We start from the raw sequence: 24,133 nt of genomic DNA, 5'->3' as shown, positions 1-24,133 counted from the left end.
GCAGGGTGCTTTACAAAAATGAACTATGGTAATTTAACTACATAAATTCCAAACAGAATGTGGGCAGCAGGACCCAAAGGGCAGCTTAGTGTGCTGTTTTGATAGTCTTGTGAGTTTTATCTGGTTTTGTTTTTTTTCATTTTGCTGTTCATTTGTGATATTTGGAACTGGCACTTGACTGAGAATTATTTCTTTGGAGGAAGTGATTGTTCACAAAATGAGTATTTTGTTAATAAAATGGCAGCAAACAGAGCCTGACTGTAGCTGGCAATTTGAATGTTGTTCAACTGTCTCGTAGTGGGTAATAATTTCTTAAAACCACTTTTTAAATGGATCTTTTCATAGCTGTGTTGCTGCACAACATAATTTCCTTCTCTTGAAAGAAAAGCTTAAAACCCAGGAGCAAAACCCAGGAACCCTGCATGAAAAAAACCTGAGGAGTAAACATACTTATTTGTTCTGTTTTTCTCTGCAGGATAGAGCAGACAAATGTTGATAGTCTAGCGAGCATGAATTTTATGTGGAGATCACTGTTAGGGAGCAAAACCTATTGCTGCTTCTAGTTTCTTTTTCTGTCTTACTGAGCCTGCCTGTCCCTTGCCAGTATTTCTTCTGAAATACTTCTTCTTCGTCTTCAGCCCTTTCTTTTGCTTTTTAGTCTTTAGCATTCAGGTGGTCAGTGAGAGAGTAAAGCTCTGCCTTTACTGGGAAGCAATTTGCTGGTGGTGCTGGCTGTGAATGAAATTGCTTGAGATGGTGAAATCCTGCTCCATTTAGCTCACAGTTGGGCTGCGGGCAGAGAGGGAGGTAGCGCAGTGCTTTCACCAAAGAGGATGTCCCAGAGGTCTCACAGATATTTATTTCTCATTATCTTTTACATGCATTTGTCAGGACCACTGTAATCACTGGTGTTTCTTAATATAGTTTATCTCAAGATAACAGAAGCTCTTTTTCAAAGAGAGAGATAGAATACTCAATTTTCTTGCTTTTTTTTTTTATTATTTTATTTTATTTACCAGGAAGGTGAGAATTCAGATACTCAGACATTTTGTTGTTATTGAAAGAATATAACTTAAAAAAAACCCTCAAAATTTACAACCAGCAAAACATTCAAACCAGGGACTTGGCATTTGCCACATAGGCTGTCCCTGCATCACCCTTCTGTGTCTTCACAGGTACAGTTCCTGGACCAATCTAGGCCAGCAGGTCTTCAGCTGGCTCTTACAGAGTAGTTTAGAGAAGAATCTGAAGGAGTTTTCAGTCTCCAAATGGGAAAGGTGACACCACAAGATATGAGGAGTGCTCCAAAAGTAATTCCTCCTGTTTTTATGTTCACCCATGACATCACAGGCAGATGGTGGTGGTATGGCAGCTGAGGTTAAACCTTCCCACCCGTATTCCATTACATATATATGCTGTTTGGCAGAATGGCATCTTTTATGGAAGCGCAGGTGAAGCAAAGGTGTGGTTTTCCATTCAAGAGAAAATTGCACCCATTGACAATTATTGAAGCTTGCTGAACATTGGTGCAGACAAACCAGTCGGTTTGCACTGGGTGCTGCGTTTCAACAGTGGAGATAGCAATGTGAAAAGCAAGCCACATTCTGGATGGCCATGCATATTTTGACAAGGCTCTTGTTTATTGCTGGCAAAAAATGCATAGCTAATGGTGATGACTGTGTTGAAAAACTGTTCTTTAGCTGAATATTTGCTCTATCAAATAGTGATATTCTGTTCTTTGTATCTCTTGTAGTTTCCAATAAATAGAAAATGTTACTTTTGGAGCTACCTACTTAGTTTATTTCCACCACATTGTTTGGTGTTTACTTGCTGAGTATATACTGTAATTCTGAAACCAGCAACCTCAAAGTCATAATATCTGAAAAAAACAAACAAATAAAACAACACTGCTTTCTTCTTTCAATATAAATGAAATGGGGAAAGTGTAAAAGATACTTCATTTAGAAGAGTAGCAGTCTGAAGGTATGAAATTACAAATTCTACCTCTAGCTTTAATTTTTGTAAGTGCTGATAGACTTAAAAACAAGCTTTCATGCTTGAATGCTTTTAAAAAATGTCCTCCATACAAAAAATATGGGGAATTCTACTTAAAGAATAAAAAATTACTTATTAGGAAGGAAACTTGTATGTAGTTTTAGTCTGTTTGAAGTTTGTCTCAAAGCTTAACTATTTTATTTCCCAGGAGCAAGTAAACATTATCAAATTGCTGCTGTATATTTTCCTATGTATAATCTACTTTCTGCAAGAAAAAAACAAAACCAAAGAAATGAATTATGTTTGTCTTCCTAGGAAGCATATTAAGAGGCTGTACTGAAAATTCACTTGTTCTCTTCTTTTAAGCTTCTACTTTGGGAAATTTAATTTCAGGGAGTCAGGTATATAAATCCATGACACTGCTCATGAGTTTAATGTGTGTCCTCTTGTGAACTAAGATGAAAATTATGTCAGGTGTCATAAAGGTTACCAAGTTATAAGAAATATGGATTTCTTCTTTCTCGGCTCAAAAGATACTGTGCTTTGTGAGCTTAAATGAAATGTCTTTCACTTTGATGTGAAAAACCTGCTAATGAAAAAAGATGATCTTAAGCATGCAAGAAGAAGGAAAAGGGGAAATATGCATTTCAGTTTTAATACAGAGACAAGAACATAGAATATAAATTAGATCATCAATGAAGTCGAATGTTGATATTTTTTGTCTATTGTATCTATTTACCTTCCTACCTACTTACCTGTCTACCTACCTGTAGTTTAAAGTAATTGAGTGCAGAATAGTGTTGTGGTTTGACCTGGCAGGTAGTTCTATCCACTCCCAGCTCCTCATGCTTCCTCAGCTCTCCCCTTGCTGGAAGGAAGAATCACGTCCGTCCCAGCTGAAACCAGGACAAGTAGCAGCAGAAGCAAGATGGTAGCATTCATTTGCAAAATCCACTGATCAGATGGCCAGGCGCAAGACTCTCCGTGGCTCTGTCATTCAGTTTAGAGAAAGGATGTGTTGGTATTGAATTTTGTGGGTTTCTCAGAACCTTTTTATTTAGTTTTCTAGCTTTTCCAGGGCTGTCTTTTCAAAACTCTTCAGAACAGTTATAACCTGTGCCTTCATTGTCTCAAGATGGAAGTCTGAGGAGGAGAACATACAATTTCCTTCATAGTTTCCTTAGCATTCTTCTTTCAGTTACCAGGCTGCCAGCTAGAACGATAGGCCTTGTGCAGGCCATTCCTAAACAGAACATTAGCTATTGCTTTCACTGCCACGGGCTGAATTGCTGGGTTTCCTTTCAACACTGAGTTGCTTCAATCTGGTAAAATAAAAGAGGAAAAACCTCCTCATAAATATTGATGGTCTAGGTAGAAGGCTATCCAGTACTGAGTAATGTTTTATGAAGTTATGCTTCAGCTGACAACACAAACACATTTGCAAGAATTTTAGTAACAGTAGCTGACTTTAGTAAGTTTATTCAAGTGCTTGCAATTAAATTCTCCAATGGTACTGTAATAATACTCCAATCTCAAAAATGATATAGCTAGGAAAAGAAATAAAGCTGGAAAAATACGTTAGTTTAAAAACTTAGGCAACCTGTAATATTTGTTGTTAATCTTTTGGTTCCCATAAAAACTGCAGAATTGTTAATTTATAAAATTTCAAGTCAAATGTTTGTGGTTTTTTTTTTCCTTTTCTTTTCTTTTTTTTTTTTCCCTTTCTTCAGCTCCTCTAGGATCCAGGAGAGAAAATACAGAGCTAGTCTTGTCTTTCATGAATTGTGCTAGTATATGAGTTAGCTTGAGTCATGAAGCAGGATAGCTGTTTTTGGAAGTGCTCAGCAGCTGTACTATGCTAACTCAGCTCCTGTTCTCTAATCCGTGCAGCACTCCAAGCATGCTCTGCAAAGGTGCTTTCTACAGCTCTCTCCCTATGTTTGCCTCTTCATCTCTATCATTCAGATTCTGCTTGCAGACCTGGGAGTTGAGATTATTATAATGCTCTGCTATCTGCTTGATTTTTTTTGAGTACTAGAGATGTTGTTTATGTCAGAATGAAGGGTGCAGACTGTTAACTTTTTATTATTATTATTTCTGTTAATTTTCTAAGACTTGGAGAAGGCTAATTAGGCAGAAAAGCATGTATAAACACACAGAACCAGGGAAAAATAAAGGGACAAGGGGTTGTTATAATAGAGTTCTGTTATGGGTTGGCAACTCATTCACCAGGGTTATTAATCTCAGGTTTATGATCTGGTATCCAGGTATCTTAGCTAAAAATAAGTTTGCTGGAAATTTATTATGATATTATCAGATAGCCATTGTCCCTTTGACTAGACTTTTTTTGGGGGGGGAGAAGGGGGGGGACTCTTTTAGATATTTCTGACTGATTGTGAAGTTTAATTGATTCAGTTTTTCTCAATATTTCTAAAATGGTTTTCCCCAGTCTGTGGTACTCTGGAATGCATTTCTCCCTCTTTTAAATGAATGTAAATGAACTGTTGAAATTTTGGAAATTCTGGATAAATAATTTAACTGGAATGAACACAGGTGCAGTATCCATTAGGACTGTTGTGTTTGGATGGTACCAGGAGAAATGGGTGTGCTTTTTCCTCTGACTGTCTCCTAGCTCTGAGGACATTCCAGTACACTGCATGTGTGTACATATTACTGTTCGGATCACAGAACACTGAAAAAAATGTAAAAGATACTTTTGCTAACACTTCTCAGGTATTAACTTAAAGTTCGTCCATAGGGGTTTGAGTCAACTTTGTTAAGATGCCTTAATTTACGGATGCCAGCAGCATCATTCATGTTACTAAGCATTAATGTTAGAAATTCTCGTTCCTTTTGCCAAGGGATTCATGGCTCATTACTGTCTGGCTTAGTTTAGCAGCCTGTTGTTCTTGTGTTTCTAAGTATTTGTTCTAATTCAAAACAAATGGGAATGTTGGCAACCCGATGGAGACGTACATAGGAAGTAACCATTGGCAGCCAGTTATGAAACAAGACTCTAAAACTGGAGCATTGAAGTTTGAATTCCCACAAGCCAACTGAGCAGTCATTTCCAGAACAAAGTCCTGAGATTATTCAGTGCAAGCTTTGGAACTTGCTTCTCTTCTCAGGCTATATTTTTGCAATTGGCACTTCGTTTGCTTCAGATAGTATTTATACAAAGGCGGTCATGAGAAGAGTCATTCCCTGCAAAGGCAAATACTGCCTTCTGCTGCATGCAGTGTGCTCCTAGGAATCAGCAGAAACCTCCCGTGTATGTTTGAAAACCAGTACTGACTGTATCCTGTAAGGCTAGATCTAGACATCTTGCAAGGCATCACTGTGCGAGATAAGATCATGTTCTTATTTTTACAGTATCTTATCTTCATGATAGAAGAACATAGTGAAATATGACATAAAATATTTCACTTTGAACACAGGGAAGATAAAATTTTATCTTCCATAATTTAATTTTGGTCATGTGTGTAAAGTCTTGTATGACCAAGTTATTTTAGATCATTTCTAGAACAGAGATAAAATAGATTATTAAAAATGCATGAGATATAAAATCATTGGCTTCAAGCTTCTTAATGGAGTGAGGTGAATGAGAAGATAGAAAAGTTTATTTCCCTGTATAGATAGCAGTGTACTGTGACCTTAATGAGAACAACTCCACTGAATTCACTGGAGCATGCCCATTTATCCCCGAGGCAGAATTAAGTTTCATTTATCTATTATTGTGACAGAAGAGCAAAGATAGTTTACAGTTCCTTTTGCACTCAGTTTCTCAAGGGGGATGAATCTGGGGCATGTTCTAGTCCTCCCATGGAAGAGGTCAGCTGCATCAGGCTGGTTTTTCAGTTCTCTCAGTAATTAACATTTGAAGTAATGATGTAACCCCTGTTAATGGGGATACACTTTCTCATCTCTGTTGTCTTCTTCAGATAAACTTCATGGTCCTCAGATACCCCAGGAAAAAAAAAAAACTCTCAAACTTCTGATTGGAATAACTTTACATCTTCTTTGTATGAGTTCAGTGGAAATCACAGATTTGGTTTTGCAAATATATTTAAATATGGAACATTATTTTTGTTTTTGGATTCCCTGACATAAGATATGCCTTCAACACAAACTGCAGTGGAAAGCAGAGATACCTGAGCTTGGAATGAATGAGAGCATCTTCCAGAGGCTATGTAACAGTCACGTCTCTGAAGCTGTAGTAAAGTAAACTTACTTGCAAAAAACTTTGTACTTCCATAGCTTGTCTACCTGTAGTATCTGAGATAGATGGTGTTGTTAAATTAAGACTGAGAGAGAGAATATATTGCTATTTGTGAAAAGCATTTGGGAATTAGTACAAGGGAGGAAAAAATTTATGTAATATCAAATGGATATTAATTGGTTCTGAACTTAGATTGTAAACTAGAACAGTATTTCTGACATCAAAGGAATAAAGCTGAATTCTGGCATGACCTTTCAAATAGGTTAAGGATTACAAGGAACCTGAATTATTTAAAGATGGAGCTTGATAAGTAAATATAGGTAGTGATTCTAGAGAGGGAGATTAAGAGGATTGTAGTATCATAGATCATAGACTCAAAGAGACCTAAGAAAACATCCAGTCCATTTTCTTGCTCTGACTTAGTCTCAATTATATTTAAATAATTCCAAGTTTATCCAGTGTGGTCTTGCATATGATCTCATCTCAGTTACGAGATTCTACAGCCCATTCTTTCATTCAATTAACTCACTATTCTTGCTACTAAAATGCTTCCCTAATGTTAACTGAAGTCTCCTGAGCTTGCCATTTAAGTTCATTTCTTGTCCTGTCCACATCAGACAGGGGCGCAAATCCCGCTTCTTTGTGGTCATTTCTTATATGCTTGAAAACTCCTATCCTTTTTCACAGAATCATGTAATAGATGAGGTTGAAGCATCATTTTGAAGTATTTTTGGTTTATCATTAACAATAGATCTACTTTTTTGTTAGGACTGTTAGCTAAGCAGGTGGCTCCCATTCTGTCTTTGTGCAGTTGATTGTTCTTGTTGGTTGTTCTCTATTTCTTTTTGCTCTTCAAAGTACTTGATATTTCTGTGGAAAGTTTCTCAACTTTCTTCAGATTATTGTTAGTACCTCAGACTGCTGGTGTTTCCTGGTAAAAGATTTGAAAAGATCCTTTGTAAGTATTTACTGATTACATTTATCACATTACATTTATAACATCTTTAGGTAGGTAATCCCCTGTTCTACGATTTCTGTGAATAAAGTGATGAGAAAGTTTTATGCCTATTTGATTTGGCTTCTTGAGCGCTATTGAGTTTTTCTGAAGTATCAGAAACTAAGAGCAGTTGTACAGTGTGGAGAGAAAGTTTTGTTGTTGGTTAACTTCCTGTGCTTCCATGCTTTTGATGTTAAGCTGCACAGGTTCAGTTTGTGGTCAGGAGAGCATTTATGCTTGAGTCAGAGTAACAGAAACTTCAAGGCTGTGTGTACATTAAAAAATAACTCAGTGGAATAGGAGTGTCTCTATCACATGCAATGCCAGAGGACTTCAAATTAATCAGGCTTTCTAGCATACACAACACTGAGCTTTTGTGTTTCACATATGCTAGCATATCAGTGGCCCTGATTACCTGTGTGAAACCTTAGTTCTGCTCCTATTTTATGTCATTTCTGAGTGACACTGGTACCAACTGCTGTTTTAGGCATCTGTTCGAAGGTATTGGAATGACTTGAATTCTCCCACAGTTAGAATCCACCAGAAGATTATGAATGAGGTGGAAAGCTGTGCTTAGACATTAGCGCGGTTGTGCTTTGTCTTGTCATCATACCACCAGCTATAAATCACAGAATCGTAGAATGGCTTGGATAAGGAATAGGGACCTTGGATAAGGAATAGGGACCTTGGATAAGGAATAGGGAACTTGGATAGGAATAGGGACCTTAAAGATGATCCAGTTTCAGTCCCCCTACCACAGTCAGGGTTACCACCCCTAGATCAGGCTGCAAAGGGCCCCATCCAGCCTGGTCTTGAACTCTTGCCCCCACATCTGTGGATGTGGGGCATCCACAGCTTCTATGGACAACCTATTCGAATGCCTCTCTACTCTCTGAGTAAAGAATTTCCTCCTAACATGTTACCTAAATCTCTTTTAAGTACTGGAAGACTGCAACGAGGTCTTCCAGAGCTTTCTCTTTTCCAAGCTGAACAAGCCCAGTTCTCTCAGCTGTCTTTATAGAAGATGAGCTCCAGCCTTTTGGTCATTTTTGTGGCCCTGAAACACAGGCTGGTGGGTGAAGAGAAGACAACTACAGCCCTTTTGTGTACCATCATCCCTGTGTTGCAGAAATCTTCTAAGTCACTGTGCTACTGGAACTGCTTTGTGTCTGAATGTGTAACCTTGTATTTCAGGTATCACTGGTATTTTTATTAGCTTTTTCCATTTTAGCTCATTGTCAGCTTAATTTCAATTCTTAGTGGCTCATTTGCTCTGCATATCAGTAAATAGTGTAGTTTAATGCTACACTCACACATTTGTGAGCATGGAATAAATACAATATTATTAAGCTTAGCACTCGGGACTTAAGTGCTTGAGAAATTTTGCATATTGCTAAGCTGACAAAGTATTGTTCTAAGGTGATAAAAGCAGGTGTTCCTTTTTAGTTGCCAAGTATGCTCCCATGTGAGAGGCTCAATAAGTAGTCCAAATTACATCTAAGAAGAACATTTGCCCGAGCTTAATTACTTTTCATCACAGTGCCAAATCAGAAGTAGAAGAAAACAAAACAAAAACAACAAACCAAACCACCCTGAAAATACACCGTGGTCTGTTTAATTTTCCTCATTTAAAGCCCTGGGTAGAATTCTTAACTTCAAAATAAACTGCACACTCTCAGCAATCGAGCACAGCAATTGGTATGAGTTGGTCTATGTTTGGCATTTAAGTAAAAGTAATTTTTTTGTTCAAAAATATAAGTAGTTATTACAAGATGTGCAGCTGTGTCACTTCAGCAGGATGTAGTTTTATCATTAATCAGCACTTTTCTGTGAAGATTCTGCTAATATTATAGCCATTTAACCCATCTTTATTGAGAAGAGTGATGTTATTAAGCCTGGCAATTGGATGTTGGTGTTTTGTGAGTTAAGCTTTAGTGTCATCAAACCTTGCTCTCCTACTGTGGCCAATAGTGCTTGCCTGCATGGTGGGCCTCTGAGTGCATCAGACTGTGTTCATTCAATCCTGCTTAAGTCAAGTCTCTCATCACAAAGCCCAGATTTTCTTCTACAAGGAGACTTCATCAGTAAGTCAGCAGGAGAAGGGATTAAGATCACAATAATTTACCTATGTGCCCTGTGTGATGTGCAGTGAATTGTCAATGTCACAACCCCTCAGATCTGCATTATGATGTCATATTTCAGTGGCAAGGATTCATTTTGGTGAGAGGTGTCCTTTATTTAAAGAGAATGGAGTGAAGTCAGAATTGTTGTACAAGACCAAACCAGGGACTCATCTGCATACGTCAGTATTTTGGGGAAGTAGCAAAAAAACTAACAAAACACCTGCCTATTTTTCTTATCTCTTAGCAGTTGCTGTGTAGGTGAAGCTGTATGGAAGCTGAGATTCTTTACCATGTTTATGTAGGTAGAGCTACTTGATTTATCTCTCCAATTTATTTTATCCATAAGCTGTAATCTAATTCTCTCTTAAATATTCTACATTCTTAGTCTGCCTTCATATGGAATTATTTTCTTGGTAATAGACTGTTCTCATTTTTCTGTATCTTTCCTGATACAGTACAATAGTTAACAGAAGGTTCAAACTTCTAGTGCGCAGACTGAGATAATTGTTTTGAAGTTATTATAAACTTTCTATCATTTTCAGTTCACTTCTTTGTACAGGCTAACATTACTACTTTGAAGAAACATTTAAATTAAGCATAACTTCTAGGATGTACTGTTTCCTTTTGGAATTGATTATAGTTAACTTAAACCCATGTGATGTGTATGAGCGGCTGAGATTATTTGTTCCGATATGTATTCCTGTGATCCATCCATCAACTGTAAATCTCATCTGCTCTTTTGTTGCATATTCATTTAGTTTTATTTGATACTGATGGTAGTTGTAACTAATAAGATATTAAATAATTCTGTTTCAGGGAGATTTTGCTCCATTCTTGAGTAGCCTCATCTCTTGTGACAGATCTTAACTTGAAAATGGAATTTCTTGTTGAACATAAATCAACAGTTTCATGCTGTAAAAAGACAGAACTATACATAGGAACATAGCCTTTGGGCACAAGAAATAACTAATCTTTGGTTCTCCTCTGAACTGGTAGGGCTTCTTTCCAGTACTGGGAAGAGCATCTTAACACAGATGTTGATCAGCTGGAGAGTCCAAAGGCAAACAAGAATCGCTGAATACTCTGAATATGTAACAAGCTAGGAAAGGTTAGATATTTATTTTAGCATGAGGAAGGCACAGCTGTGTGGGTGTGTTAGTAATTTTCAGATATGTAAAATTTTAAAGAGTGGAAGGGAATAATCTGTTTTGCATGTCCATTGTGGAGACAAGAAGAATTTGCTGTAACTGTGACTAAACTATTCATATTGGACATTAGGAAAATATTTTTGGAGTCAAGGGTAGTCATCAATTTATTTTTACATATCAAGCCATATTTGAAAGCATTAGTGTCATCCATTGGAGAGCACAGCGTGGTCATCTGAAAACCTTTCTTTGCTTGTAAATGCATTCCAGAACTTCAGATAGGAATCTAAGCAACAGGAACCCTGTTTGAATTCTAGCAAGCGATCAGGAGAGAACAGAGCAAGTAAGGCCCAGGAAAGAGGTATATAACTTGTTGCTTTGGGGAAGATGCATGTGTATTTAAAAATAAACTGCAATGTGGTATTAAAAAAAATGCCAGTGGCAGAGCAGTGAGCACATACAGCATAGTAGTTATGGATCATCATGATCTAGTGGTATTACTGTTTAATATGATGTGCCTTGTCACAAGGCAGAGGGTAGAAAAAAAGATGAAAGAGCATCTCAGCTACAGCTGGTAAGATTTCCTGTATTCTCATTTTGAATACGCCTAAAGCAATACTTTTGGAAGTCTCTTATCTGTCAAGTGAGAGAAAGGGAAAGAGAGGTAGCAATTTCTTATATCTCTCACTCTTCCTTTATTCCTCATCAGACTTTTAGTCATTACACTAGTTTAAACTTGGCTAAAACTAAAAGTTCCTGTGCAGTCTTTTGATTCAGATGGATTTTCCATTGAAAAATCCACCTCATTAAAAAATCCTGCCTTCAGAGTGGAGTACTGTAATTTGAAGCAGTTTCCAGTAGTTACTGAGCTGCAAATACATCTCTGAGTTGAACTTCAGGCCTAAGTTCCCCTTGGACTGCTTGCTTGTACTGGTATCAGGGTAACAGCACCACATCAGTACAAAACCATGCTGCGTAGGAGCACCATTCTAGGTGTAAGTTGGCTTAATTGTATTTTTTATTCCTACGGGAATGCAAAATAAGTTTTGCTGCAAGTCATACGTAGCCATAGTTGCATGCTACATCTTTACAAAATCAAAGCCTTTAGGAGAGAACACAGGCAATTTAATCAGTTTTTTTTCTTGTTTCAGCTAAGTTGCTCTGCCCTGTTATGTGTATATTAATGCTCATGGAATTGCTCAGGTTGGAAAAGACCTTCAAGATCATCAAGTCTAACCTCATCCTAACCATACTAGTCTAACAACCCTCTGCTAAATCTTGTCCCTGCTTGTCATCTGATTCTTAACAGGATCTAAGAGAAGACTGTAGTGCAGGCAACTGAAGTGAACTGCAAGCTTAAACACTGGGCTACATCTTGAGCTGGCACTAAGGGATGAATCCATCACTTTTCATTTAAAATAACATGCTGGATCTTGATCAAAAATGTTATCAATATAAACAAATGGAGTGGCTAATGGATCACTCTCTATTGCCAATAACCAGTGGAAAAAACCCTCTAGTTTGATGAAATCCTCTTTCTTGATTAAGTCTGGCAACTGTACGGCTAAATGGACATCTACAATATTGTTCCTGATAGATGTTCCAATGAAACGTGTTCCCCAAAGGATTAAATCATGCACTTATCTCTAAGAGCTGTGACCCCCCCAGAAGGGCTGACTGATCTTAGAAAACTTTACAAGATGACCACTCCTAGTGCACTAATGATTCAATGAATCTGGAAACAGCACCTGAGTCATCCTAGTTTACAGCTCAGCATTTTAAGGAAAACTGAAATTCAAATCTGTTTGCTTTAAACCACAAAAGTGGCAATAATACAGGAGCTTCTTCAGACACAGCGTAGACATCAGCATGTAAAGGAGCAACTGGATGCAGTAACTCAGTACCTTCCCCTGTGGCAGGTCACCCATGCTGTGAACCAGAGCCCCACAGCTGCTGGACTGGTTTTGTACCACCTGCAGAGGTCTGGGATTGAAAGGTGCAGCATGTCATTCCTTGGATACATTTCTTCTAGCTTGAAAATGACAACCTGCACCATTAAAAAATGAAAGTATCAGAATGCTAATCTTTCATTTCCTCAGACTCATTTTCTCCTTATGGATGGAGAAGACTATTTATATATGCATTCGTTAAAGGGAATGCATTTATTGTTCCAGATGCTTTCTTAGTAAATAGTTACAATTTAATCTAGGCTGTGCAGGGTCCTGGGGGGAAACAACCAAGTGCAATGTATATCTACATCATTAAAAATAATTTAGGTGTGATGACAGATGGAAAAGAATCATACAAATATGTCCTATATTTATTCCTCAGTAAAGATAAATTGCTATTGGGCTTCTCAATTTATAAGTCAAAATGCACTATTTTTTTTTTTTTAAATGTCAGCCTTCAGTCTGGGATCTGTAAGTCAAGTAAATTCAATAGATACCTGTCTCACATTTTGTTGTTTTTACCACAGATTAGAACTTTCCACATTTGTTTATTCATTTAATCCCCTAAAGTCCTCTTGAGGTAGGTAAATATTATGTTCACATTCCCAATGGGGAACTGAGGCATAAGGCAGGATGAAAGTAACTTAGCAGAACGCAGCTTTAAAGAAATAGCTTTTAGAAAATCTGTAGATGTTAGCCTGCCAGGTTAACTGAACGTTTTGATGTTGCTCTAGGTAGTTTCTCTATTGCTAAACTGTGACTGAATTGACCATGTCTTCTGAGTCCAAGCATGGTATACTATCCTTAGTAACAGGGAGTTTACATATACAATGACAAAATGCTATTTTAATATTAAAACAATTCTAAGTAAAATTTTGTTTAAATGCTATCTTGTTGTGATACTAGGGAATATGAAAAGGGCTAATGACTGAGAAGAGCATAGGTTTACCAATCACACATAATCCCTAATTTTATTTATTTTTTAAACTGTATGTAAGGATTACTTAATCTACTGCTGGAAAACAACCACATGTGAGCTGGAAAGCAGCAGCTGTAGGGCAGCTCAAAGCAGTTTGAATGACAGTTGAGGGGAGAAAACAAGAGGTCTCTTTCTCATGCCAAGCACTCCATTGCTCCAATCTAGTTAGCTGCTACTGAAGTACAATGGCAGCTTAAAGAAGTAAGGACACATTGGAAAAAGAAAATGAAATTCCTTACTAGTAATGTAAGAGATGTAAAAATGAAATTAACACTTCCCTGGTCCTCAGAACAATCAAGCTCTCAATAGGGTTGTCATTAATCTCTATACAGAACACAGCTGCTAAACTCTTTATCAGTTGCCATGCTTGTTTGTACTTTTCCTTCTGATAAAAGACTAAGTTAAGATTTGAACCAGCTAAAGCCACATGGAAATATGGGTACTGTGGAATTATCCCAGGACTTTGATATGAATTGGCCAGTAGGAGAGCTCTGCCCTTTTGTTCTGTGTGGGGACCATTTTCCTGGAATAAGAGCAGTTAAGCCTGGTCCAGCAAAACCAAGACTTCACAGTCATTGGAACTGGATAAATAAGAGGCTTGAATACCAAGATCAAAGCTTGGTCTTGATGCTGTCAGAGGCAAAACTCTCTGATCTATTCAGAAAACTAGTATGTGAGAGATATTTGTATTAAATACATGAATATTGCAGTTGTTCTGGTCATTCTGAATGCCACTACTGCTCTGGTTAATTACAGGGAAATAGTGTGATTAAAAACTTAGTAAAACCATCGTGGTTATTATTGTTAAATACAGGCCAGACTGTTAGACTGAAAAAACAGAATAAATAAGTGGTACATATCTCAGTGGTCTCGTGGATAGTGCAGCTGTGATGTTATCCAACTAAATAATCACTGGGGAGAAATTGTTAGGCACTGCTTTACTTGTAAGCAGGAGTATTACCCAGAATTTTATTTATCTCAGGAATTCATCACTCCTGATTTAATCAAATGCTAAAAAAAAAAAAATATATCCACACACACCACACTTTTGCTCTCCTATCAAGTAACTCATTGTATTAAGTAATTCAAAAAAATATCAAGAAAATGACATGTTTATATCTCCGGGAAAGCCTTTGAAAGAAGGATAGCAAAATTCTTGAAAGAATATCCTCATATAGTCACAAAACATTGGCAATATTTCCATTTTTCTTTCAAGCAACAGGTTAAAATTATTATTGGTTGTGTAATATATTCATCCAAATTCTCAGGTTTTCACTCATTGTCTGCGAGCCAGAAAGCTGAGACTCAGGTTGTAGCAATTGGACAGATCAATACAATGGGAAAAGGCATTTCACCAGAGATGTAACAACAGAAGGATTGTCATGGTAGAAAGGTGCTATAAGGAAAGAAGATTGGTTACCCATATCAGAAGATTCCAAGTTCACACGAGAAAGCTCCACAGGGAGGAATCTCCAGCCAGAGATCCTCTGCAGTGCCATTCAGCCCTTAAATGAGGTCTAAGAGAGATGCAGCCAGGCTCCACCCCTTCGGCTCACACAGCTGAATTGCCTTCACCTGTGCTCCCACGGCTGACCGGGTCCTTTCCCCAGGTGCTCAATCAGTGGTTCAGGCCCTGACTCAACAGTTACCACGTACCTTGATGTCAAGGTCCTTGTCTCACTGATGCAGGGGCTGTTGTGACTGTTGGCTGTGTTTGCATAGTTGTATGCTTCTCTCTCTTCCTGCAATTCAAATGCAGGAAACGATAACAATAAAATGTGCTTTCTAGAGTGCATTTTTATGTTTGACTATCTTTCTGTAGTAATGTGGTAGGATTTAATCACTGCCAATTGCGGGGCTTAATTAAGTGCTAGTTAACAGTTATTACTGTCATAGTCTTATCAAACGAAAATAGCTGCCTGATGACCTAAGGGCTGTTTATATAAGTAACTGTTCCTCAATAAAAATAAGCTTTCCCATTTGTTCCTGAGATTAAAATCGAGGAAAAAAAAAAAATCCCTTAAGAAATTTATGGCAGATGTTTTATTTTTGCAGATCTTGTTTCTGATGTAGCTTGCATTCTTTTTTTTTTTCTGTTAATAAACTTCACTCAACTATTGAGTATATTTAACTGTAGTTTGTGAATTTCATATTTAAAATAGATGTTTTTGCATACAGAAAAAAATCACTAATAATTTATGCATGTAAACAATCCATTTTAGATAACATAAATATAATTGTATGTGCAGATTAAATATTCTCATTTAAAAACAAGGCTCTTAATATTCTGTTTATGTAAAAAGTGGTTGGGACGTAGGATATTTTAATGATAGTTATTAGTGGGAGAATGATAGCAGTCTTGAAGTTTGATCCGAAGAATTACTGGAAATGTGGATGTTTATCCATTCTAACTGCATCTCTTGAGGTTTTCATGAGAAAATATCTAGTTCTTCAAACCTTGAGGGAAACTAGGCTTGTAATTCTGCGCTTAGTTCCCCCTAGACTCTGCTAGTGAAGAGAAAAATGAGAAGAAAATTACTAATTAAATTCCTTTTTGAGTTTTCTCACAGAAGAGAAGTTTAAGGGTTGTTGGTTTTTATTTCCTTGGTTTTTTTTTTCCTTCTTTTTCCCCCTGTCTACTGTCCTCGTTATAGTGGTAGCTACAAAGCCAGAAGAGTTCTGTGATTTGTCTTATTATTCAGATTTGGATCATGTGAATCCTTAGGTCTCTTTCTTCTCTGCAAATTGCACGAATCTAAAGAGTTCTCTTATTCTAATTTGTGATTTGGTAAGTTTCCACTGCAGACTGAATGATGGATGCCTTGGGGACCTGTGCTAGTAACTGCTCAGAATTTTTTCTTAGACTTTTGGAGAAGGTTAGGAGCTTGATCCCCAGCATCAACCATTGCCAACTAAACTGTAACAAATGAGGAAGCTTCTCACTGCATGAAATGAAAGGTTGTTCTTAGGAGTATTCATGTGATAATGCTAAGCAGGTTTTGAGCAAGAACACCACTTAATTTACCAGTTTTTACATTCAGATAATTTAATCAAACCCACTGCAATGTCTTCTCCGTGCTAGAATTCTGCCAAACATCTGGCTGGGAAGTTGCCCTCGGCAGCTGGAGCATGTGACGGTCAAGCTAAAGTACGAGCTGGGTGTCACAGCAGTGATGAACTTCCAGACCGAGTGGGACATTGTTCAGAACTCCTGGGGCTGCAATCGCTACCCAGAACCTATGAGCCCTGAAGTCCTCATGAAACTGTACAAAGAGGAAGGTCTTGCCTATGTCTGGATGCCAACTCCAGACATGAGCACTGAAGGTAATGCTCAGACCAGTCTTGCAGCTAAATTAATAGCAATAAAACCTTTGAGTTACTGAACTGTTGTTGTCGTGGCTGCCTTTTTTTTTTTTTCTTGCGTAAATTTTGTGTGAAAATACAGCTAGAGCACAAGGATATTTTTGTTTTATTTACATTTTCTGGTAGGTGGAGAGGCCATCTAAACTACTTTGTGTCTGGCAGTATATGCGTATTTGAGGTTAAAGCCATCAGACACTGATAACTGCTTGACTGCTTGTGCTTTCAGCTTGCATTCAGCCTTTATAATGAAAATATGCTGTGTAGGTGGAAGACTGCAAGCTTGCACAGCAGGACAGCTTGCCATCCTTGCTGGTTAAAAATGGAGAGAGATAGTGCTGTATGTCTAGTGTAACCACTCCCTTCCCCAAGCAAATTATTTTTCTTTATCTATAGTATCCCAGTCTGATGAATCTCCATGGAGTCATTTCTATAATTATTTGTAATTGATTTAGAATACCCACAGTGCATTGCATCATAACATAAATTAATATTTTTAATTCCTCTGTTGGAATGCTCATTTCAAAATCTTGCTTTTAGCCCGTAGGTAGGAAATGTGTGTTTGGCTGGTAGGCTGCTCACTCAAACAAGAGTGCTTTCAGCAGAGTGAAGTTCACTGCCACAAACAGGGAGCTGTCACACCAGGATTGGGGCATCAGGAAGGACAGGAGACCTTAAGACAGGGATTTGAAAGGGCTTAACGTCAGTGCTTATCTATGCCATGAGGAAAAGTTACACTTTGATGTCTACAGCTTCAATTCCCAGAGTAGCAGGGAGCAGAATCAAGAAATACAGTATATTCATCCCTTTGGGAGTGAGAAAGACTGTTCTTAATCATACACAGACTATTAAATCATATGCTCAGTACACAATTTGATCATGAGTATTAAGTTGTACAGGAAAACGCTATTCTGTTCTCCCTCTTTCCCTTACGATTGATGTTACTGTTTTCATTACAAGGTTTAGGAAAGCAGCAGTGCTTTGGTAGATTCGCAAACCATTGGTGATAAAAAACAAAAACCTTAAAATAAAAAAAAAACATTTTTGGATTGCTGATTTGAATGCTATAAAAGATGTGCTGCTTGATGTAATTTCCTGTCTTATTTCAGAAAAATGAATATGCCATGCACATTCAGTGTGCATCCACACTGTGCATCAGTGTGCAATCGGAAGGTATATTTAGAGAGGACTTTGGGCATTTTATAGGTTTTGAATGATCTGAATCTGCAAGAAGAAATGAAGGTTAGAGTAGGTCATTTGAGAGAAAAAAAAAAAAAAGAAGAGAGAAAACAGAAAAATATGTAGCATTTTGCCCTTGTGATTTTGTGATTTACAGTGCATCAGGCTGTGCTGACAAAATCTCTACTGTGAACCTAACTTTCCAAATGCTAGTGACCGTGCCCTTGTTTTTATCTTTAGGAAGAATACAGATGTTGCCACAGGCTGTCTGCCTCCTGCATGGGCTGCTGCAGAATGGACACACTGTCTACGTTCATTGCAATGCTGGCGTTGGCAGGTCTACAGCTGCTGTCAGTGGCTGGCTGAAGTATGTGATGGGATGGAGCCTGCGGAAGGTGCAGTACTTCTTGGCTTCCAGGAGACCAGCTGTCTACATAGATGAGGAAGCTCTGATTCGTGCTGAAGATGATTTCTTCCAGAAATTTGGACCTCTTCGTTCCTCATGTAAAGTAGAAGAGTAGAAAAGCAGAAGAGGAAAACGAAGGTGAAGAGCAATCCTTACATGTGAATCCCAGCGATTAAGAAATCATGAATCAGATTTCTGCCTCTCCTCATCAGATTGAACACCTGTCATAATGGCCCTGAGAATTTTGTTAAAAAGTGCCTTTGAGTGTTTTTCATTTGCGTTCTTTAAGCTGATATGATTCATGTTTTTAAGCCTTTTGCTGCAAGTACGAGACCCGTTGGTCTGTGAAAGGAGATTAAGATTCTATTTTAACTATTTGCCTGCAGGAACTGAGTGTTAGGGTAGGCATAATAAGACAAGACTTGAAATAAAATAATTACTGTTGGCAGTATTTTAGTGACAGAAAGAGAAGATGTTTTGAGAAGAACAGGTGTGAGATTGACTGAGTTATGGTTCAGATTTGGATGGAGCTGAGGATAGTCAAAGCACCTCAGTTGTTTTATAGTGTACATTATTGAAGTATTTTCTAGTAATTTTGTAGAAAAATGGTTTTAGTGCAGAAAACCAGAAACTGACTTTTCATCTGAGTTTCTTAAGCAAAAAACTAGTATCAGATGCAGCCAACTAAATTTTTTATTTATTTATTTATTTTGTTGCCTATGCAGTTAATGTTAAATATTTTGAGAGCTCACAGTCCTGCTTGGGTAAAACCAGTTTGCTGTAGGATAGGCCAAGATTGACCAAGGGAGGAAAAGCATTCTCTAGAGAACAGAGGATTAAGGATACATAAACGTTAAGAAACTAATTTCTATAGATTTATTCTTCAGTGAATTTTTTTTTTTCTAGCCAACTGACTTCTCCCTCTAAATACCCCATCAGTGCACGTGCAATATAACTGGTAAATTTAGTTTATCTGAATATGTAAAATAGAAATGGGTATGAGCTCATGGTTCATGAGTTCATGGAGAAAGTCCAGCGTAATGCAATATAATATTTTATTTATCTTCTACTTTAATTATCTTCAAAAGAAAAATGTCAATTTAAGTTATTCTAAATGTGTGGTTTTGATCATAACTTGATTTCTGGTTTGTTTCTTCGTTTTTTGCTTTGAAGTAATACTGCCTGTTTGGATATGAACTGTTAATGGAGAATGCCCAGCATAGTACAATATGTTTTATTTATCTTCTATTTCAGTAGTCTTCAAAAGCAAAAAAATGTTTAAATTATTCTATATGAGTGGTTTTGATCCCGATTTGTTGTGGATTTTTTTTTTTACATTTTTTGTTTGCTTGTTTGGTTTTGGTTTTACTTTGCAATAACAGTGCCTGTTTAGAAAGTAGATGAGAAAAGTTCACTAATTAAATAACATCATGGTGATTCCAGTAGTCCATTTTGTCCTTTGTATTTGGCTCTCAATTTCATACGGAACAGGAAGGGTGATGACTGACCTCTGTATGGGGTAGGAATCAGCCACTTCAGTGATGTTGATGATCTGTTGCTTGTCTGCTACACTATGCCAGTTCTGATGGTCTGCTGTCTGCCCTTCCAAAACTGAGGAGGAGGATGCTATGAGGAACAGAAACTGGAACTTGCTTAAGTTTTACAGTTCTTTTGGGACACAGTTGAAACCCCAAGCTTAAATTGTGTTTCCTTTCGATTTGATGCAACTTGTCTATTGTGACCAACACTTGTGGTTTTGCCCCTGACATGTTATTAGTTTCATAGCTGACTGTATGTCTTTTTTAGAGTTCTTGGGACTGAACAGTGCATAACACGGTGCACAAAAGTGTACAGCTAAGGTATAACCATGCTGTGTTGGCTATGCCTTAATGCTCGTTTCCTTGGCAGTTGAAGCAGACTGATACTTCATCTCTTGAAGTGCAGGAGTTCAGATGATACAGAAGCCATATTATTTAAAGAAACCCTAGCAAGGGGTTGTTAATTCATTGTTTGTTTGTTGCCATTTCAGTTTCCTTGTCTGTTAAACTGATGGTGAGCTGTATTGTATGCAGATCACAGTAGCTGATGAAATACATGAAAACAGCTTGTCAATATTATTTAAACAACAAGTGCAAGGAGTTCTTATGGCTTGTAATCCCTTTGTGCTGATTTGTCGCTTTTTTTTCTCATTGCCACCTCCTTGCTTTCTTCACTGAAGGTCACTCTGTCACAAGTAACATCCATTAAAAGTCCTGTCTGTTGAAACCAATTAGGAATTTAAATGCTGAAGAGATTATTGGAAGAGGCTACAGTAATAGAAGAAGCAATAATATGAAAATATAATGTATAATTACATGATAGAGCTGCATCTACTGCTTATTTATTACAATTGTAATTTGCAATATGTTCTGCTGATTGGATCATTAGCTGTTTCCACATACTAGATTCCTTATGCAGTTTGGATGTCAGGATGAGGACAGCTCTGTTGTTTACATCCAAGTATAGTTTACCAGCTTAGTCATAAAAGTGCTGTGGCACTTAGAGAAGGGCAACTCCCATCAAAAGAATAACACAGAGATAATGTTTATTTTACAGTGCACCCAAGAAGCCAAACTAATGTACAGACAGTAACAAGAACCAGGTAGAAATATTGTTATAAATTGTCACTGAAAAGCATAATTTAAGGAAAACGGTTATCTGCTTGTAAGAGCATCAGTATTCTTTGTCCTCTTCTAGCAGTCTTTCACCTTCGCAAGACTGAAGAAGAAAGCAGGACTTGTTACATGAGATGGGACCATTTATGACTCGGGATACTTAAGAGTACCTCAGTGTCATTAATAGGCAATAGTGTATGTTTGTTCCCAGGGCTATGTATCTGAAGGATCTGAGCACAGCTAGCTCTTACAGGTAACGTTGTAACAAATGCAGCCCCTTGATGAATGGGTTGAGGTCTGAGTGGTTTGGTTTCATGAATATTTTACCTTTTGATACCAGAAAGCAGTTAATGTGGACCTTCTGCATGAGATTTTGGTCAGGGAATGCAGTTCAGTGAAGGACACTGGACTGGCTGGAAGGGCTGCTGTATACCCTCTTTCATCCCTGGCTTCTACGCAACTTTGTGTTCTGACCCCTTTGGTATTTGTCTGCTCAGGTGCCTAGGTTGCAAGCTCTCAATCTTCCCTGTCTGCTTGTCCAGCACTGAACACAGTGTAGCTCTGGATGTGGCTGGGACTGTTGGTTTTGTGGTTTTGTACCAGGTTGTGCTCCTGAGTAGCTGGGAAGTCTTATGGTGGGCAACTGAGTTGTATGCGCTGCACAAAAGCTTTTTGCAAAACAGCGTCTCTGCTTTGGGGTGTTCCACCAGGACAAGGTGGAATTAGGATTTGAGACTCACAGCCAAGCCCTCCTGAGGAAATGTGATGGAGTTAGGCTGTAGGTGGGCAGAAGCAGGGAATGAACTCCCTATTTAAAACAAAAATGTACAACACACCAGAAAATGCTTGAAAACTCTGTACGTTACCATAAGGAGACTCTCTAACTAAAGTAGACCTACTTTTTGACTTCTAATCTATAGGATAACACATGGACTTTACTGATCTCCAAATGAGAAAAAAAAATGATTGAAAATAGTCAAAAATTTTACCATAACTTTATTACCTTGCCTCTTCTTTTAAGTTTCCTCATTAAATTGCAGCGAGATGTTTCATATCAATAGTAGAGTTAAAACAAAAATCTTAATTCATTAAAAAAATGCACTGAGACTGTGCATGGGAAGCTGTGAATAAATATTTAGAAGCATAATAACTACCACAAAAGTATATATTTGGCAAGCAAGCCCTAACTTCTTAGAATAATGAACAGCAGACAGCCTTTAGCTAAAATGGAATTGGATTAATGTAGCAGAGGACAGGATATAGATGACTTTCTCCAACTCGAGCTGTTTACATTCCATGTGTTAAATCAACACCTCTGCAGTCGCTTCTTTAAAATATTCTGCTGGAAAGAATTATGGTTTATTTTACACATATTTATAGCTTAAAGTTAAAGGAGCAGCTCTGAGGGAGCAGCCTTTTGAACAGTGGAAGTTAAAGAATTAATCATTCTTCAGTTGTCCTCTGACACAACACTGACGTCACCAACGAGACCAAATCATATGAATTCATAACTGATTTTCTTCCTAAATTAACAAAGGAAAGGAAATTTCTCAAGGGTAATGCCATTACCATATATTAGCATAATTGTGTAGTTGTGATATAAGCAACCAAAACATGTTTTTGAACCTTCCATTATGTTAACATTGAATCTATAGGGTATTCATTCCAAATTACATTTGTTTCTTGCTCCATCCTTCCACCTCAAGATGCTCCATCCCAGTCTTGACTAGTTGGAAAGGGTTCTTGACTATATTGCCATTTTTGTAAAGATAAGTAAGAAGTATTTTAAGCCCTTTTGTAAATATCAAAGCTTGTCTTTGGATGAGGAAATAATAATAGTTATACCATGTAAAATAAGGATGGTGACATCATGAGCTCTAGCCCTATATAGTTGAGCCTTTTTTTTCTGCTTAAGTGTATTGTCTTATTTGGAAGATTTACTTTATAAAAATTGCAAGATAATGTCTGTTATTTGGTAATTATTCCCATACTAATGTTGTTATATTTGCATCAAGAAGAATAGGAGGCCTATTTATTCATGAGCTGGTAAAATATTAAATGAAACCTCATTCTTAATTTACATGATTGAGGAAAAAGCATAAAACAGCTGCCAAGAAGAAAAATTCTAACACCAGGCAGGTTTCTGTGGTCATTATTTAATGTCATTATAACAAAATTTGTTTTGTGCTAACAGTTTCAGAAAGGAAATAATTAACAGCCAGGCTATCATCCAAAAGTAGCAACCGTATTTAAGTTGGGCAGCCAGCCCAAAGTCACTGCAACAAATCAAACACTGAAAAGGAATCTAATTTTCAAAAATTCAATAAAATACATAAACACAGAGGTTAGGAAAGGACTATAAGGATTGTATTTGCAGAAAGGCAAAATACATAAATACGTAGTATAACTGTGGCTAATGTCAATGGAAAAAGGAGTGAGATAGCAAACACCACAACTCACTTGAAAATGTGATCAACATTTTGGGTCTTACAGTGATGTGAAGAATTCTTAACCTCAGTTTACTGTCAGTAATTGAATACAACAACTGCTATTCTCAGTACATTCACCAGCAATGATTGTGGGGGTGTTTGTATTTCTACCTCTATGCACAATCAAAATGGAAAATACTCAGTATTTGGTGTCTTCCACCCTTCCTAAGTGTTAAAATGCACGTGTTATTCTACAGCAAGTTTCATGCAAAAAAATAAAAGTTTCCAAAGGTGAGAACTAGGTCTGTACTGGGTCTGCACAGCAGAGAAAGATTTACAAGGAGGAGTGGGAAATACGTGACCTAAAGAAAGGATCGATCTATTGAGATGAGGCAGTGACACAAATACATCTCAACACCCAATGATCAACAGAAGCTCAGTGATATACACTGAAACAACAAAATCTTGCAATCTATTCAACAAAATCTGCCATGATCATTATTTCTGAGAAGAAAAAATTTGATTAACTCTCTCTTGATTGCTGGGAACGTGACTTGAGTACGCTTTGAAAAATGCTGAGTTAAGCCATTTGTGTTTTTCTGCTTATGGAAATGAAATCAATAACTTTATTTTAACTGTGTACATAGTTCTTATTTTGCTTTCTTTAATAGTGATAATTTCAGGATGCCTTTCAGTGG

General features: G+C 37.4%; 1 protein-coding gene and 1 long non-coding RNA gene across 3 annotated transcripts in view; one reads left to right on the top strand and one right to left on the bottom strand.

Annotated features, from left to right (window-relative positions):
- Window positions 1–19,789, top strand: part of EPM2A (EPM2A glucan phosphatase, laforin) — a 35,454-nt gene extending 15,665 nt beyond the window's left edge. The window contains exons 1-4 of one of the 2 annotated variants that reach the window (XM_031552451.1): window positions 9,382–9,431; window positions 9,579–9,632; window positions 16,490–16,731; window positions 18,187–19,789. In XM_031552451.1, the coding sequence (XP_031408311.1) occupies window positions 9,397–9,431; window positions 9,579–9,632; window positions 16,490–16,731; window positions 18,187–18,467 (612 nt within the window). In that variant the 5' untranslated portion in view covers window positions 9,382–9,396 and the 3' untranslated portion in view covers window positions 18,468–19,789. Of the gene's footprint in view, window positions 1–9,381; window positions 9,432–9,578; window positions 9,633–16,489; window positions 16,732–18,186 lie in introns of those variants that run through there. The other variant, XM_010707139.3, reaches the window with a different exon arrangement.
- LOC116216331 lies at window positions 12,383–14,983 on the bottom strand. The gene is made up of 2 exons (XR_004158894.1): window positions 14,828–14,983; window positions 12,383–12,526 (listed from the first exon to the last, which is right to left on the bottom strand). It is a non-coding gene; the product is annotated as an uncharacterized LOC116216331 (long non-coding RNA).
- Window positions 19,790–24,133: the final 4,344 nt, after the last annotated feature.

This window comes from Meleagris gallopavo, chromosome 2, assembly GCF_000146605.3.
Source record: "Meleagris gallopavo isolate NT-WF06-2002-E0010 breed Aviagen turkey brand Nicholas breeding stock chromosome 2, Turkey_5.1, whole genome shotgun sequence".
NCBI classification, from domain to species: domain Eukaryota; kingdom Metazoa; phylum Chordata; class Aves; order Galliformes; family Phasianidae; genus Meleagris; species Meleagris gallopavo.
Note: the sequence above shows the minus strand (reverse complement) of the source record. Positions and strands in the feature narration are given on the sequence as shown.